We start from the raw sequence: 18,949 nt of genomic DNA, 5'->3' as shown, positions 1-18,949 counted from the left end.
GATCTCAAGTGGGTTGGATCAGTAAAATACTATTATAATAACCCATAAATAAGGACAACTCCTAATTTTTCTTTGTTTTAGCGTAAAAAAGAAAAATTACATGAAAATGTTTACATTTACAAACCATCCTTTCACAAAAAACATGAATAACCTAAACATCCATGAACAATCTGAAATGTCTTAAAGAGTCTTAAGTGCAATTTTAACAATATTCTGCCTGTTACTAAATGTTTTGTGCTTTTGTAGATCCACTGTCATCCGTAAATTGTAATGCACATGTGTAATTGATTAGCTGAGATGTAATATTGTTAAAATTGCACTTATTTTTCAAAAGAAATTTTAGGTTGTTCATGTTATTCATATTTTGTAAAGGATAGTTTGTAAATGCAAACATTCTCCTTGTTGTAATTATACTGTTAGCATAGAGAAAATTTTGGAGTTGACATAATTTCTAGGTTATTATTCTATTATTTTACTGGTGTGGCCCACTTGTGCTCATACTGGACTTTATGTGACCCCTCCCCGTTAGGGTCCATGCCTCCCTGTGTTTCCAGTGTCTCTCCATCGCCCCACCCACCCATCTAAAGGCGCTCCCTGGTGGTCTTGTCTGTGACACCAGGAAAACACCCCCTCCCAGACGGAAAAGCATAAAGGGGGAGTCAGATTTAGGGCAGTAAGGCCTGAGTCGAGGGGGTATTTCCGGAGAGATGCTGGCTGATCACTGACTGTGTCTGTGCTGGAGCTGGATCCTTCGGATGCTGCGTCGGTGCCGTCCGCCTCCCGGATGCTGAGATGCTGATGCCAGACCCCCGGACCGTGGATGGATCCCACAGCCGGAGCAGCTGAACACATAAACCAGGAAAAAGCGAGTCCAGTTTGATCCAGTCTGAAAAGTGGAAACGGGACCGACTGCGTGAGGGGCTTCGGCGACATGTTCTGAAGCGGGAGAACCGGGCTTTTCTAGCGGGATGAAGGCGCCGAGGAGACCGAGGCAGACGCGGCTCCTCCTGCGGTTCTGCGTCTGCGGAGTCGGTCTGCTCACAGCCGCCTGGATCCTTCAATTCGCTAATGTTACAGGTGCCTAAAAGGAAAAATACACTTTCACTGCACATTTTAATACTAACAAGGCTTATGTTTTCCCTCAGATGTGCACAGTAATGCAAATTTGAGTCTTTCAGGATTTTTAAATGTTTAGTTTTGGTAATTTACAAACTGAACTATTATTATAATAAGATGATACAAAAAAGGGAATTGGGGTCTAATAAAAAACAAATGTTTTGCTGTTCATGTTCTGATACAAAAACCGGCTTTATTATATTTGATCTAAAACCGTATATTTATTTGAATGTGTATTTCCTCCTTTAGGTTCCCCAGGACATTCTGTGGATGCTAACATCCTCTGGTCCAAAAGGGAGCTCATTCAGCAGAAAGACAACAACCAGACCTCAGGCAGTATTTCTAAATCTGGTAAGACACGTTGCTATATCTTTATACATGTGAATGAGACAGGAAAGAGATCTTATTTATTTATTTATTTATTGTTTCTTTGTCTTAAATAATACAATCAGCAGGAATACATAACATATTAGAGCATTTTGACTAATTCTGTAGCCATTCTGAATCCTGGATTAAACTTTATGAATGGTTTTTGCAGTACTCTATCTGAATACCCTGACTGATGCTGAGTGATGATGCTGTGTGGTCAGTGTCTATTAATCTGCTCAGTCCCAGTCTGTTCCCTCCATGCATCAATCTCCTCTCCTGTCGACATCAGGCTTCATTTCTTCAAAATCTGCACATATTTGTTTAAACACAGTTAGGCCTTTGAGGGACCCAGTTGCTAGGAAACTGAATGCTTAATTTCTGGTTGGATGCTGTGTGCATCTGGAGCTTTTCAAAGTGCCTGCCCTGTCGTAATGACCTGCTGATTAGTATCCTCTCATCAGCTTCTCTCTCATCGCCCGTGTGTTTGAAAGACTCAGAGTTGGAGCAGTGGTGGTGACAGTTGCATTTGGAGGCAGCGAAGTGGATTTATATGACAGAAAATACAGCAAAGATTCACTTTAATGGCTTAGACTCTTTCCTTCATTTACCATTCTGCTATTTTCGAGAGTTTCATCTTGTTGTTGATGATAAGATTTGATCAGAGTGTCCAAACAAAATCATGTGACAGGTTGTCAGTCAGTTGTCACACCAGACCTGCTCGTGATGATTCTAAATGCACAGTGTTGCCCTTGTGCAGGATCTGATCCACTTGTGTCACGCTTCCTTTTTTTTTTTTGCATTTAAAAATCCTGCCTCGGCACTAAATCAGAAAATCTTGAGGGTAAGATCTCTTGGGAAACAGGCACGGCTTTCCAGTTTATTGTTTTCCACTGCCGACTCATAATAAAAGCCTTTTTGATGGCGCAGTGTGCGGCGTTTATTTGGGTTTGGACTGTGAAGCAGTGCATGACAGCAGAGTCTGATATAACCCTCCCTTACAGCTGGAAAGAGGTTGACTGTGATGCATTACCTAAATCAGCCAAATTAGATGCCCATGAATGTTAAGTTTACAGAAGCTGCTGGTTTTTGGATAAAGTGTAGACAAATATCAATGTAAATACCAGGATGTGAGAGGCAATGTGGAGTCATTAGTGGAGAGATTTCAATGAAAATCACACAAAAAACCCTCAATTATAATGCAACTGGTTCAGTCACATGACTGTGGCACCACTTTAACCTCACGCTGTCTGGGCCCTTGTTGCCATGGATACAACTGGACACACATCAGCAAAGTCACATGCATACACCCACACATACACTGGTGGAAGAAGTCTTTAGATCCTTTCACTAAAGTAAAAGTGCTAATAGCATGATGTGAAAATACTCCACTATTTATAAAAGTTCTGAATTCAAAACTTTAAGTACGTAAAGGTATGTAAGTATTATGAAAGTACACCTAAAATATGACAATTAAAAGTAGTTATTGTGCAGGAAAATGGTTCTTGTCAGTATTTTACTGTTATATATGGGTCTGATCAAGCGAAAGTGAACATCAACATGAAAAGGTAAATTTGCACACATCATTTATCAAGTGGGCTCATTTTTTAGCTAAAGATCTCTATTTTATGGAACTGTTAATCTTTTAAATACCACTTGTAGGAAAAAAGTTATAACCGATTTTATTGATTGTACTTTTTACACAGACATAAGAATATAGCTAGAATTTGACACTAAAAATTGTATCTAAAAAATGTTAAAATTTATTCATCTATCACATTTAAAAAGACTATCTCTGAACTGGTACTGACAAATTAGTCTTTATTTGTAAGTTACCTATCAGTATGGACCACCACAAGTTGTAAATAACACTGTGTTGTTTAACAAAATAATTCAACATTTTGGGTGATGCATACAATGGTAAAGAGTCATCCATGTGTTACTATGGCAGCCTGTCCACGTGTTACCGCATTCTCATGTCAATAAAACAGAGACTTTTCAATATTTTACTCCAAAATGTATTTTCAGCATAGTTGAACATAATATCTAAAAGTTTTTGTCCTACTTGATATCAATTTCTGTCGAGAGCCGCATGTTTTGAATGTTTGCTTAAAGCTTAAAAAATTGATGTCTGTTTCAAGTCCACGTGTTACCGAGCAGTAATTTGACATTTTTCACTTAAAAATTTTTTCTCCCCAAATTTTGTTATACATGATGTTACATAAAGTGCTTATAAATACCTACTCAAATACATATAATACATGCATATAAGTTACTCTGCTTACATGACAGAGACTGTTGAACACCAAATGTGTCCACATTACTGCTTGATCGAACCCATATGTGACATTTTTGGGCTCATTTCACTGCTTCATTAATGTGTATGTCACATGTTGCTGTAGATTAACTTCTTTGTAAACTATTGAGTAGATTAACCCACAGTGCATCGTGTATTGGTGTATTTCGAGAAGCACATATCTGTAAAAATGTCAGCTTGTCAGAATAACAGTCTCATTTTCAACTTTGTGACCAGTTCATCAGAGTGTGTGCACATGCAAAACACTAAAGGCTTCTGCTTGTGTTTTTCATATATTAATTAAACTTTATCGGTTAATTATTTGTATCTGTGAAATATCACAAATATGCCCATCTACTCATAGTCAGATGCCGCAGATGAAAAAAATCTTATTCTTAAAATTCAGGAGGAGGAAGAGAGCTTTGGGTATTTTAAGTAAAAACGGTCAACTAGGAAAAAAAATGTTGATTAATTGTTTAAGCTCAATGAAAGGTCTCCTGGCTGTTGTAAATATTTAAACCTCCTTTTTCATCCATCACTGAGTCACACTGTCTCTGTCTCTTATCTCTTTCCCAGCTGTTAATGAGTTTCCTGAAGACATCTTCACTTTGGAGCAGAGGAGACATGGAGCTGTACTCCTTCATGTCCTCTGTGTGAGTATCAGCTCTGCTCACTGCTCAGCTCTTTGAAATGAGAAAGGATTCTTTTATTACATTAAAAACAGACGCAATTACACAACCAATAATGTCTGTGTCTTCTGCATTTCACAGGCTATTTATATGTTTCACGCACTGGCCATCGTGTGTGATGTTTACTTTGTGCCATCACTGGAAAGAGTATCAGAGGTATGAACTCACACAGGAGTTAACAGATTTTTTTAAGACTGTTTTCAGCTGATGACTTTATACTAAACTACTAAACTAAAGTAGTTCAAACTACTACTAAAGATTTTTCTGGACAATGTTTGAGGTCCACAGTGCTGGAGAAGAAGAAGAATACAATCTTGTTTGACTCTTGTTGGTGTGATAAGTTAATTAACTTCTGCTTTTTTAAGATGATCTGACATTAACCCTTAAGGACCCTCAACTAGTTTTGTCAGACTTCCAAATTATTTTTTTTGTCTCTCCCAAGTGATTTATCACCATTTATTATAATATTATCTTCTGCATTTGGCATTTTTCAGTTAAAATCAGCTATATTCATGTAGATGTTCATAAAAGCTCAGAGTAAATTCTAAGATTATTATGTCAAAACTGCTGTCAAATGATTAAAATTCTTAATCAGATTAATCACAGGGTTGCTGTGGATTAATTTTGATTAATCACAATTAAATATCATTCATTTTTAGTCTATATTAATCACATTTCTCTTTGCATGAGCAGACTCAAAAGAAGGGAATATATATGCACTTAACGTGTTTATTGAACACCTTCAACAGTTTCGACAGTTTGGTTCTGCTGCCTGTCACTGTCAGATCAACTGCCCATTTTTGCATGCATGATGGTAACTCTACTGGACAAACTGCCCCAGATGTGTTGGCAGAGATGTTCAGAGTCATTCTGCGCTGCAGATGGGTTAATTGTGTTAAAATTTTTAATCAGATTAATCATCATGATGGATTAATCTGTGTTAACACATTCATTTTGACAGCCCTAATCAAAACAGAAAAAAATTGGAAAAAGAGACTTATTCAACAAAATAAATTATTAATTGAACATAAAAAGAAGCATCTACAACCACTGTCATTTGTCAAACTACGTGTGTTGTACTGATGAATCAATCTTGCAGAAGATGACAGCGTTTCCACGTTTACTACGGAGCCCCTGAATCTCCAAATGGGTCATATCTGATGACCATGAAAAGATGACAAACTGTATTTTACCTTAATTATATCCATATATTGATAGGATTAGTGGATCAGCAGTAGATGGTTATGGTTGGTGGTGGATGTTTGGGTCTTTATGGGTTAAAAAGACTATAGATACTGTATCATCAGTTTGGCTCTTCTTCCTCTGTCTCTAGAATCTTCAGCTCAGTCAGGATGTTGCCGGGGCAACCTTCATGGCAGCCGGTAGCTCTGCTCCCGAGCTCTTCACCTCTTTGATTGGTCAGTATGACACTTGTCCAATCAGTTACTTAACCTCATAGATTAGCACAATGATTGCTCCGTCAGCGCTCCACTTACCTGTGATTACTCCAATCATATGTATCACTTGACTAGCGCTAACTAAAGTCAAGTGTATGTAGGCAGAGGCACTGATTGGACAATTTCCATTGGTAAGTAGACATGAGCAAAGACAATTATCATTTTTCAGATGCTTTGCCAACTTACTGACACATGCCATGGAACACATTGTTTTATATGTTTTTTATAACATCAGTCAATTTCTTGCAAATGTAGATTCAGATACGACGTTTCTGTGACTCTGTAATAAGTCTTAATATGAATGTGAATCAAAAGTTTAGAATAACAGGTCTTAAAAATCAATCGGATTATGTAACTAACATTACTTCTATAAAATTGAATTAACTTTGGTGTCACTCTGAAATATGTTTTTGGGAAAAATTTGCAAAGTGTGCAGGTTTGTCATAACCCAGCTTTTGTGTTATTTTGTGTTATGTCGGTTAAAGTGTGTGTTTCCTTTCTTCTCAATACATAAAAAGCCATTTCTATAAGATGAGGTTAAAAATCATGTCAAATACAAGTAGTGCCAGGCACAACAAACCCAGTCCCTTGCACATATTTTGCCCATTTCAGGTAAATGGGAAGATTTTTAAAAATTCATAAAAAATTGAAACTTTGGTCTGTTTTTCCCAAAATGTAATGACATCTATTCTGGGTCACTGGCAACCTATAACCTAAATTTGGCATGAATTTAACCAATAGTTTTGCTGCTAGAGTGTTACAAAATAAATAAATAAACAAACAAACCGTACCAAAAACAATACCCCTTGCCTCCCCTTCAGAGGGTGGGGTACTAAATTAATTAATGTACTTTGCAAGTAAGTCTGGGATGATTTTCATTCATAACCTTCATCCTTTTTTAACTTGATGAAATCTGCAGAAACCCTGTAGATGAAAACATACAGTATAAAGTAGCAAAGAATCAAGATTCTTTATTGTCATTCAACATTGGTATGATGATGAACAAAATCGTAATCCGCAGGATCAATAGTGAATGATATTTAAAAACACACACCTTTAAAAATAGAGAAAATAGAAAACAGAGCCCACAAAGAAGTCTCACATTGAAGCATTTTAATTTGTGAGACGGAAAAAAAACATCCTTTTATATAACAAAGTATGAAGTGTATTCTCAAAAGAAAAAGGGTGTCTGTAGTGTATCAGTCATCCACCAAGCCTCTGTGTTTATTAACGGAAGATGTAATATTTCCATTCAGAGAGGAGAAATATTATCTATAGCTTTATATTTATTGGAATGTGATATCATCCTTCATTTCCTGAATTGTCACTTTTTTTTTATTACATTTTTTCAGATGATATATGGCCCTTTCTTCTCATTTTGTGTCTTCAGGGGTATTTATTACAAAGGGGGATGTGGGTGTGGGAACAATCGTGGGATCAGCTGTTTTTAACATCCTGGTCATCATCGGCATCTGTGGTATCTTCGCCGGACAGGTATGAACACTGGAACCACATCACTTCACCTTTTCTGTATTTAAGCTGACCAAAACAAAAAGTACTTCATTATATATCCAGGACATTAATCCATTTCCTTCATCTACTGTTTATTTGACTGTTGTTTATTTTCATATTCAACTAATTCTGTAAAGCCCTGTAAGGCAACCTTGTCATGATATAGAGCTCTACAAATAAAATTAAATTGAATACATATGTGGGCCTTTTAAAGTGATGTTTGCAACACTAAGATGATTGAATCTGTTGTGAATTGACTAATGGATCCACTCTTTCAGCCTATCTCTCTGAGCTGGTGGCCGTTGTTTCGTGACGCTGTCTTCTATATCCTGTCTATAGTGGTGCTTATCTTGGTGAGATATCCTCCATTAATAAATGACAAAGAATAAAATTGCAGTTGTTGGAGCTATTAAAGTTGCATCAGTACACAAAAGCAGTGTGATCTGTTTTAATTTAACTTAAATATTTTACTGTAAATGTATTACTGTTTTAATTAGCAAAAATAGCAATACACAGGAAATGACATAATAGTGGTCAGCACAAGAAGCTCTAATGATTTTTTTTGCAACTGTGTCATCCGTGCTGATTTCTCCATATATTGCATCATATGGACAGACCAAGAAATCTGTATCAAAGCCTTCATTATATACATGATCAAATTGAAATGTTTTATGTTCTTTATAGTCCTCACATTAGAACTGACACAAAACCCAGGGTTCCTGGGGGTCTTAAAAGTCTTGAATTTACAAATCTGCATTTAATACCTTTAAAAAGTCTTTAAAAGGTCTTTAAATTTGATATGGTAGGTCCTACATTATGTTGCCATAAACTTGTTGGCTGTATTGTGTTTAAATGTGTCTGTTAAATGTCCAAGCTGCAAAGAAAGTATCGTTAGTCGACTCAGTCCCGCCCATTTCAAACCAACAATTTATACTGAAATTAGGAACCAGTTATCACTAACCGCAGCCCCCGGTGAGAAATTATCACAGAACATTCAGCCCAACATGTGCAGCCGTTAGTTTTTGTATGATCATGAAATGGGCATTCAATTTTGTTCTAAGTAGTCTTAAAAGGTCTCAAGAAACTTAAATTTAATTTGTAGAAACCTGTAGGAACCCCAAAAACCTACAGTGTGTAAAGGCCCAGTCATGTTAAAATATATATTTATATAAAAGAAGGGGATTCACAGCAAAACCACTAGAATCTTAAATATCATGATGCAGATTTTTAATCATTCTACAGAACACTAATATGTTTACAAGTAGAAAAATCTGTTTTTAAACGTAAAGTTGATTTTGGTTTTATTTGCAGGTGATCTATGATGAAAAGGTTTTGTGGTAAGACATGATGAAAAGCTTTATACTTAACTAATAATTGTTTGAGTTGACGTGTTAAAAGTGGTATTCATGAATGTGTTTGTACACGTCTCAGGTGGGAGACGATCATCCTGATCTCTATGTATGGAATCTATATAATCATCATGAAGTGAGTCTTTTTACTCTTCGTCTGTGCTTTGCATAGCATCATATGGCCGTGACAGATGCAGTATCTGTGTGTGTGATGTCTGTTGTGCAGGTTCAATAGATCTCTGTGCAACCTGGTGGAGACACATTGCACCATGGGAGGTCAGCCGTGCCTGAGCAGCCTGCGACGGACGACTGCTGTTGGAAACATCGGAGACTGTGACAACGACATGGTGCCGCTGAAGCCAGGTACAAAAGCTTGTGTTTGCTTGTGGATGCTGTAAAAATAAATCTGAAAGTTCTGTCAGTCTCAGAGCTGCATTCAACAGACCTAGTGGCACAGTTTAAGCTGCCAGTCAAACTCATTTCTGCTCCTTGTGGATTCACGACGAGCTGAATTAGAACTAGTCCACTGTGATGGACAGGGACTTTTTTTCTCTCCGTCCTATTTTCTGGTTTTGTTTGTGTGCTTTATTACTCACACTCTGCCTTGAATGCATGTTTTATGTCTGTTTTTATATCTGTTTCAGTTGTGTTTTTTCAGTGCTTGTTTACAATGTTGTACAGAGAGAGCATAGTTTTTAAAAAATGGAGTAAAATTCCTTGTATTCTTTTGAAGATACTTGGCCAATAAAAGCAATTCTGATTCTGACGTTGAATTATCCCTGTCCCTCTTCAGACTCGTGTGTGGTGGCCGGTCAGGACTCAGGGGTGGTGATGGTGGATGAACTTCTGAACCTGCATCCCCACCAGCTCTCCTTCTCAGAGGCAAGCCTCCGCCTTCTCATCACCCCGCATTTCCCCCCCTTCACCCGCCTGCGCATGGCAGGACGCATGGTCATCAGCGAGGTACACTGCACGCCCTCACACCCTTTACTTTACGTCAAGCTCCCATCAGGCTTTTTTTGGATAGGTCGGTGGGTATTTAAAGCGCAGCTGCCAACTCGTTGACATGAATATTTCACTTTTAATGTGTCACACGATGCGCCCTGTGGTGGAGTTAAAACCAGGTTGTAGACAATTTAAGCGTGTTGCGTTTTTTCTCATTTTGCAGGACTGTAAAGGTGATATGTTTGCATTACTAAGACACCAATAACTCTGTGCTGAAAGAAATACGTCAACACATTTTGTGTTACGAAGCAAAAGCGGAATCTGAAGACAACAGATAGAGTTCACCTTAGTTTGGAGGTTATTCGTGTGTCTTTATGATCCAATACATAACTGATATGATCCTTTTCTTTCCTATGCCATTGCTTGACCACAGCTATCAGTCTGATTTGTTAGTATTCTTTTATTGATTCTTAACAATATTCTGTGTTGGCTACACATGAAAAAATATTAAATTGACAGATTTTTCAGCAAGTTTTTGGTGTTTCAGCACATACTTGCAATTATCATTTTACAGCCATTACACTTGCACTTGATGTCATCCTTATTTGTGAAATGAAGCTGTGACCTGTGTCTGCTCATTTCATATAAGTTTCAAGTATCAAATATGCATCAGTCTTAAAACATTGCACACCAGACATACACAAAACATATACCAGCATCAGTAAAATGAACTGATAATTAACCTTACAGTTATCAGTGTACAGCCCTTAGGAAACTGATTCTCCACTGGAACCACATCTTTATTATCATCCCTGAACAGCTATTTTAACATCTCAAAAATGAAAATAATTGGAATAGTCTTTCTTAAAGGTAAGCACAAAAGTGGCAGCCACTGCTTTATATAGCTGTTTATGTTGGCATTTATTTATTTATTTATTTATTTCATTATTTCATACACAGCTATATGCATTTATTGCACTGGCATATTTGTATATGTTACTTTAGATAGAACAGAATTCTGTATTTTTAACCCATAAAGACCCAGTACTACTTTTGCCAGCTCCCAGATGAATTTTCCTCTAGATTTAATGTTTTTTTTAAGTGATTTATCACCATGCATTATGATATTATCCTCTGTATTTTGTGTTTTTTAATCAAAATTCATGTATTTTCCCATATTTAAATCACTGATCATGTAGATGTTCATAAAAGCTAAAGTTGGTGTTTATTATATCAGAAACAGAGAAAACTGAAGAAAACATCACTTTTTTTTAGTAAAATCTATCATTAACTGAACATAAACCAAACATTTCCATCCACTGTCATTGATCCAACTATATGGGTTTTACTGGTGAATCAATGTTGTAGAAGATGACGGTGTGTCCACGGTAACTACAGAGCCTCTGATGACCATGAAAAGACAACAAACTGCATTTTACATCAATTATTTACATGTATTGGTATGATTACTGGGTCAACATGTATTAAATATTTACATCAGTAGATGATTTTGGTCATCAGTGGATGGTTGGGTCTTAATGGGTTAAGAATGTTGGGGACTCCTTTTGTCAAAATCAACACACAAACTAAAACCTCAACAGATGTGAATCACTTTCCTGTAGTTGGCGACACGTTCTGTCTTTATCTGAACATTGTTTCCTGTTGCTGCCAAATATGTACTGATTGAAGTCTGTCTTCACTCAGCAGCACCTCTCGCCTCCTCTTCACATCCTCATCTTATTCTGTATTGTGAGTCTCAGATTCTTAATAAGGTTTGTGGTGTTTCCACAGTACCTCACAGTCCTCCTACACACATCACTTACAGCATCACTGCTGTTCTGACATTTCCACACATGACTACTTTCACAGTCAGACATTATCAGTGTCAACAATGTCCTAAATGACTCACATATTTATAAAGCTGTGGTTTACATAATACTGCAACAGGAAGAGGGAAAAGAAGTTCCTGTTTTGTTTAGACTCGACCCTGGTGCTGATGATAAAATACCGAGTCCAAATCACTGACTTTAAATATCAATGTTTTAAAATGAGAATCAATTAGAGAAGAGAAAGCTCACAACTTGGAGGTATTGATATTGCAGTATTGATCCATTGTCCAATATCTTCATTTGTTCATAGTAATTATCATTTTAGCTCCCCTATTGATTTATTAAAGTTGTCCATGATTTATTGATGTAGTTTTTCTAGCATCAGTTTCTGAGCAAATCCATCTAAGAAAGCAGAAACAGATAGATAGATAGATAGGTAGATAGGTAGATGGAGGGATGGATGGATGGATGGATGGACACTGTCAAACCAGGTAACATCTCTTCATTGTGACTAAATCTAATAATCCCCTTCACACACACATTCTGCTGCCCAATGCATCACATTATCCCGGACACAACAGGGGACAAGCACTCAATCCTCGAATCTGCTTCCTCACTCTCTCAGCTCTCCTGCTTGTGTGCTTCCCATTTCTATTGCCAAATTAAAGTGTGACTGCCAATGCTGCCCCGCTCTCTGCCATGCCCCTGATCAACACTTTCCAAATCCCCTCTGGTGAATGTGAGGACACGCCCGGCTGCCCTAATCACTCCCTCTGCCAGTTCTCATATTGTTATCTGCAGTCAACTCCAAAATCAAGTCATTTCCACAAACTTGCTGCGGCATTCGTCATGTCATTTTATCTTCTTTTCTGTGTCCTGTTCCACTCCCACAGAGGCAGAGGTTGATCCGGGCTCGGGGCGGTCCGGAGGAAGGGGGCGCCGCTGGGGATGAGGGCGCCAGCGGGACATGGGGGAGAGAGAATGGGACAGTGGGCGAGGGAGACAGACAAACACTGGAGGGAGAGAGGGAGAGGGGTAAAGAGACTGGAGGAGAGACAAGAGGGGGAGCACAGCCTAAAGAGGAAGAGGAGGAAGAGGAAGAACAGGAAGACGGGGAGGAGGAGAATGCTGCTTTTAAACCCTTCAGTTTTCCAGGTGAGCAAACAAAGACACACATGCACAGATGCAATAAAACACAATTTGTCTTTACATTTAAGCGAGTGAGTTTTAGTTTCATATTGTAAATTAGAGCTGCATAGATTAATGAAAAAGCCATATTGCAATTAATATGAACAATATTGTGAGTGTCATTTATGTCTACCAGCTTGGTTATCAAAGAAAATACAAAGATTACTGATCATTTTGAAATGTGAATTTTTCTATAATGTAAAACACCAGACCTTTGAGTTATAACCTTTTGTGATTAAATGATTGCATTGGTTGACCTTTGTTTATTGTAACTGTGAGCAAGACTGCATTCAAAAAGAATTGCAGACCCACACCTGGCACCTGTTTGTAGTATCTAACTCATTAGATAGTATACTATTCTCTAAAATATGGCGTATAGTATACATTTATATTAAAACAATATAACTTCAGTTAGTGACTCTGAATCACTATGACTGCATATACTGTATAGAGATTTACTTGAACTTTGACCTTTTGTCTCTAAAATTTATGGATAACCAGGGTGGGTCATGGTCAACATTACTGTAGAGTTTCATCATCTTAACTTTATCTATTATGGACTTATGGAGTAAAAATAATCACAAACAAACACACGGATAGCACTGACCACTATACACCCAACCCAACACTGTTCATGTGGGAAATGACTAATTGCGATTATACTGTAAATTAAAAAGCTGTGAGTCTTCACAAGGTGAATGTGTGAACTTACAAACATACAGGCACAGGCTTGTGTTAGGTCTAGTCAACATATTGATGAGTGTTTCCTAAACTCATTCATGCAAAAAGTTTACTTATGTTACAGGGTGAAGATATTTAGAAATTGTTGTTTGTGGAGTAACTGTGCACAGGGAAAACTAATGTCTTAGCCATAGTGTGTTACATTAAAATAGCTTTACTTGGTTAAATTGCTGCCTGTTGGGTTTTCATGTTCTTGACAGTACTGCACAAGTTTTAATGCATTTTGAAGTGGACAGGATTTATGGGGCCAAAGGAGAAAAAAATACTGGTATACATTTAGTAATTTAGTTGTTTCAGATCAAATAAAACAAGATATGTCATGACCAAGAAAATGCTCAAGCATTGAGTTGTGTTTTCAGTGAATGCATTCATTATTGGTGGGTTGTTTTCAGCAGCTGTGTTCTAAGTCAAACATTAACCATGAGTGTGATGCTGTCAGATGGCTGGTGTGTGCGTGTCAAGTGGCTGCTCTCCTGGCCGTTGAGTGTCCTGCTTTACTGCAGCATCCCTGACTGTAACATGCCTCGGTGGGAGCGCTGGTACCTGCTCACCTTCCTGTCCTCCACACTCTGGATAGCCCTCTTCTCCTACCTCATGGTCTGGATGGTACGAAACACTCTCCTTAAACTCACATTCATAAAGACAAAGACAAATAAATACACATGCACCTGCAAACTAGATCTGTTTTCTGTTTAGGTGACCATAATCAGCCACACACTTGGAATCCCAGAGGTCATCATGGGCATCACCTTCCTGGCAGCGGGTACCAGTGTCCCGGATTGCATGGCCAGCCTCATTGTCGCCCGACAAGGTCTGTGTGTGTCTGTGCCCATGTTTTTCCTGTGTTATAGGAAGGGAAACCCAGTGACACACTCAAGAGTACTGGCACATTAAGACACCACAATGTAAATCACTGAGATTAAGGGTTGAGACTTGCCTTGGATTATGGGTTAAGTTAGGTCTTCATCACATATTTGAGTCTGGACAGACACTGATGTAAACTACAGCTCAGTCTTTGGTGAAGGTGTACAACTTCAGGTTTTAAATCCACGACTTTTTTGTCTTTGTGTGTTTGCTGTAGGTATGGGGGACATGGCTGTGTCCAACTCCATCGGCAGTAACATCTTCGATGTGCTGCTGGGTCTGGGCTTCCCCTGGGCACTGAGGACTCTCATAGTCAGCTATGGATCAGTGGTACGCTGATAACCTGATGATTCATCATATAAGACTCGGTCCAGTGACTGAAAACTGTTGCAGATGTACATGTTCAGACGTGGGAACATTTGCCTTTTAAACCAGTAACAAAAACAAGAAATGTGTCAGTGTTGTTCAGTCCTTCAGAGTAAAACATTTTAAAACACAATATTGTCAATGAAACAAGCCATACAGTAATTCACTGATTTAACAAGTAAAACAAATGACTGCACATGATGTACAAACTGACACAAGGCTTGTTATGATGTGAAATAACCTGTTACTGCTCTGTTTTCAGGTGACAATCAACAGCAAAGGCCTGGTGTACTCTGTGATTCTGCTGTTGGCCTCAGTCACACTTACTGTGAGTATTTCATCTCCTTCCACCTTAACTGAGCTCTGGTGTTCATTATTCACTTATTCTGATCCAGGCTAACCAGAATTCCATTTTTAGGGCTGTGCTGAGGGGTGGTCTTATGAGAAATCATTAACAATGCAGTGGAAAGTAACACAGTACTGCTATTAATTCACTTGAAGTGTCAGTTGCGTTGTCAAACCGACATGCATTTAATTAACACATACTATGATTAAGTGAATGCTAAAGATAATAGAACAGAAAATACAGGGTGTATCAGAAAAAAGCAGGCTCAGAAAAAACAACATAAAACCAAAATGTGAAGACATTTTGAAAATCTGGTCATATGTGTTTATTGACCATGTAATTCTCCCCTGACTGACGCCAGTGTCCTGGGTCAGTTTTCATGCTTCAGTGAACAGCACTAATTTGAATTGTGCAAAATAAAAGTATTTTACGCATGGAAGTGTAAGGGTTAATATGAGATCTGTTGCTATGGATGACAAATCCCATTGGTCTTTTACTTGCATACATAAAACAGAAGGAAAATAATGACATGTTCACCCCCTACCATCAATACAAAGATTTCACGTTAATGACGTCACGTTAATGTTTTATCTATCATGCCAAACACAAGGGGTTAATGCTGTTAGTGAGGATTCTTTAAGCTTGTTTTGAGCTGACCATCTGAAATTTGAAACATTTCAGTCAGCTTACGTAATTCATTGCATCATCACAGCCGAAGTGGAACTCCTGAGGCAGAACAGGGGCATGATTAGGCGTGCCGTCACAGATATGTTGAGGAGGGCACAAATATGCATGGCAAGAAACAGGCCCTTGTGGAAGACTAAACGTGCTGAAATCCTTCGACTAACAAAAGAGTATGCCTTCAATTCAAATCCTGAAGTGTAAAACTCAAATCTTGACTCACTGAGCAGATTTCAGTTAATTTTCAGTTTGTGTGAAATCTTTGTATCGATGGCAGGGGATTAATACGTTAATTTTTTTTTCCTGTTTTATGTATGCAAGTTAAAAACCAATGGAACGTGTCATCCATGGCGACAGATCTCATATTAACCCTTACACTTCAATTACATGGAATTACATGGTTAATAAACACATATGACCAGATTTTCAAAATGTCTCCACAGTTTGGTTTTATATTCTTTTTTCTGAGTCTACTTTTTTCTGATCCACCCTGTAGAACAAGGTAACTTGGCAAAATGAGCATTATAGTTTCACCAATGTCCATAACAAGAAGATACATAAGCTGGGATGTGTCTGACATGCCCACTGGGACACACATCCACCACATGGTCAAACAGTCACTCATGGGCATCGCAGACAAAGGCATTCTGAATATTTAAGTCCAACATCAGAGCTTTGTGATGTCATCAAAATGTTTTGCACAAACCTCTGCAGGTTTAAGTGAATGAACTGAATATTTCTGTTTAAGACTCTTAAGAATCAGTAAAAACAGACTTTATCCAGACCTCTAGCCTATCCGCAGTAATGCTAATAACCCAAAATTCAGAGTAGTGAAGACTAGACACCATGTCTCGTCTTAAGTTGGAGCTCCTCAGATCCTCGCCTCGACTCCATACTTCAACTACTTGTTCCTCCCACCAGAGATGCGAGTGGAAAAAGCTTCACCTTGTAACTTTTTAAATAGATGGTTAACTATGATGCGTGGAACACCATGGACAGATGTGTGTTCGGGTAATAGAATGTGAGGGTGTCATACATTTATTTAATACGCACGTTTGATCATTCAGAATTACTAATGTAGCTTAAAATTGAGGAAAACATTAATTTCTTAAATCCTGATTAGTTAAATCCAGACGTGTGTCACATCTCCTCAGCCTCCTCAGTCCTTGGATGTGGATTTTAGAAAATGGAGACAGTCTTCAAAATGGCACGTAGAGATTGATTTCTGAGTCCACAATTGAGCTTCGGGGGGGTAGATGAGAAGAAGCTGCTCAGATGGAGTTGACCCTCCCATCTTGACAAAGATCACTACTAGTGGTGCATGGATGTCAAACTCATATTAGTCCAATTTGATCTCAAGTGGGCTAGTAACATAATAGCATAATAACTTATAAATAATGACAACTTCTTTTTTTTCTCTTTGTTTTAGTGCAAAAAAAGTCAAATTACATTAAGGAAAATGTTTACATTTACAAACTATCCTTTAAAAAATTGTGAATAACCTGCACTTCCATGAACGACCAGAAATTTGTTTAGAAAAACAAATGCAATTCTGACAATATTATACTTCAGCTTTTCATTTACACATGTGCATTACAACTTACCAATCACAGTAGATGTACAAAGGCACACAACATTTAGTAAAAGGCATCTCGAACTGAGAAATATAGCATTTAACTTAAAGTTTTTTCACTTTGCAAATTCATTCCATGGGCCAGATTGAACCCCTTTGAGAGCAGGTTTTGGTCCACGGGCTATATGTTTGACACCTCTGATCTAGTGTTAACTTATACATGATTACCTTCTTGTTGTATAATTTCTAAAAGCAAATGTTTGCATATTAAAATCTATCCATCCAGATCCAGCATTAATCCTGATTAATTCTTGCTTTCACTGATGTCTTGCCTCCTGCTTTTTTTTTTGTTATCTCTTTGGCTATTTTTTCTTGGAACTCACACTCGAGATACAAGGAAGTGAAGCTTGTTTTTTTATTAGATTTCAGCTGCAGTGAAACCAGATCCTTTCTCTCTTTGTGTGTGTTAATCCCCGTCCAGGTCCTGTGTGTCCATCTGAACCGCTGGAAGTTGGACCGCCGGCTGGGACTCTGTCTGATGCTGCTCTACGCCATCTTCCTCCTCTGTTCCATTGGCTTTGAAAGGCTGTAGAAAACATACACGAACACCTACATACAAATGGACGCACACATATTTACTCCAACACATGGACTAACAGAACTGGTTCAGTACTTCCACCTTCACTGCTGCCATTATTTATCAAGCGTACGGAAAGATGAATTAGCATTTCATTTCACTGTACGTGGCTGTACATGTTTGAGCAGCGTTATTACAACACTGGCTGCCTGAAAGTAACCTTGTGTCCCTTTGATAAATGAGTATTTTACATAGTTTTATACGAAGCACCTGCAGCCTGAATTTTGCGAAACCCAACCCAAATGAAAATGCACTATATCTCACAACAAATTTATAGAGTATTAAATTTGTATTCTAACTACAGCATTAAGAAACCCCAAAGTGTATTAGTTTACTTATTATTACATTCTGACTGCCACAAATAACCTCAATGACCAGATGATGTATGTTTATATACTGTAGTAGCTTCTCAATCTGTGCAGTTATTTTATGTATCTTTTTAATGTCACGCCTTTGTGTGTTGTTAATGGCATAGCATGGCTGATTCACACGCACCAGGTAATTGCACTAAGCCACTGTTGTCTTGGCCTTGTACATAACGTAGGCCCCTTCTTTCCTAAAAGCTTCTCAGCACAGAGGTTTTGTGGGTTTTGTGCTGAAATAAGTTGACTGTGTGCTGTAAGGTGTTTTCGGGTGTCTGTGTTTGGAGCGAGTCCTCAGGTGTATGCTGTTGAGTGCAATAAAACGCTGTGTTCTGTGAGGGCGGATTTTCTTTTTTTTAAGAGAAATACAGTAGGTCACATTGTTGTTACACTTCTTCATGTTTGATATTTTTCCGCCCCCTTGCAAATAAACTAAATGAGGTAATTCAGTTTAGTTTTATTTAAATAGCCTAGTATAACAAATAAGAGACATAATAGATGACAGGTGTGCATACACAGTGTTTACAGAAAATATGCTCATATTATGTACAACAGGATGAATATTTAAAGTAATAATAGTTGCAGATGTTTGGACACAGTTGACTACAGTACAAGTTAAGGTATCGGCATGT

The 18,949-nt window shown here is 38.0% G+C and overlaps 1 protein-coding gene across 3 annotated transcripts; it reads left to right on the top strand.

The window, feature by feature from the left end:
- Nucleotides 1–561: 561 nt before the first annotated feature.
- slc24a6a (solute carrier family 24 member 6a) lies at nucleotides 562–18,655 on the top strand. 3 transcript variants are annotated; one of them, XM_030144845.1, is made up of 17 exons: nucleotides 562–1,077; nucleotides 1,375–1,467; nucleotides 4,355–4,431; nucleotides 4,549–4,623; nucleotides 5,801–5,885; nucleotides 7,315–7,418; nucleotides 7,715–7,789; nucleotides 8,748–8,773; nucleotides 8,868–8,921; nucleotides 9,012–9,148; nucleotides 9,579–9,748; nucleotides 12,453–12,714; nucleotides 13,928–14,094; nucleotides 14,185–14,299; nucleotides 14,570–14,682; nucleotides 14,981–15,046; nucleotides 17,800–18,655. In XM_030144845.1, exons 1-17 carry the CDS (start codon nucleotides 969–971, stop codon nucleotides 17,908–17,910), a joined length of 1,839 nt encoding a protein of 612 aa, XP_030000705.1. In that variant the 5' UTR covers nucleotides 562–968; the 3' UTR covers nucleotides 17,911–18,655. The 3 variants fall into 3 exon arrangements, with proteins under 3 accessions (XP_030000705.1, XP_030000704.1, XP_030000706.1); XM_030144844.1 differs by having other exon boundaries at nucleotides 563–1,077; nucleotides 1,366–1,467; XM_030144846.1 differs by having other exon boundaries at nucleotides 564–1,077; nucleotides 1,366–1,467; nucleotides 9,579–9,667.
- The last annotated feature ends 294 nt before the right edge of the window (nucleotides 18,656–18,949 follow it).

Source organism: Sphaeramia orbicularis, chromosome 10 (genome assembly GCF_902148855.1).
Source record: "Sphaeramia orbicularis chromosome 10, fSphaOr1.1, whole genome shotgun sequence".
Lineage (NCBI taxonomy): Eukaryota > Metazoa > Chordata > Actinopteri > Kurtiformes > Apogonidae > Sphaeramia > Sphaeramia orbicularis.
Note: the sequence above shows the minus strand (reverse complement) of the source record. Positions and strands in the feature narration are given on the sequence as shown.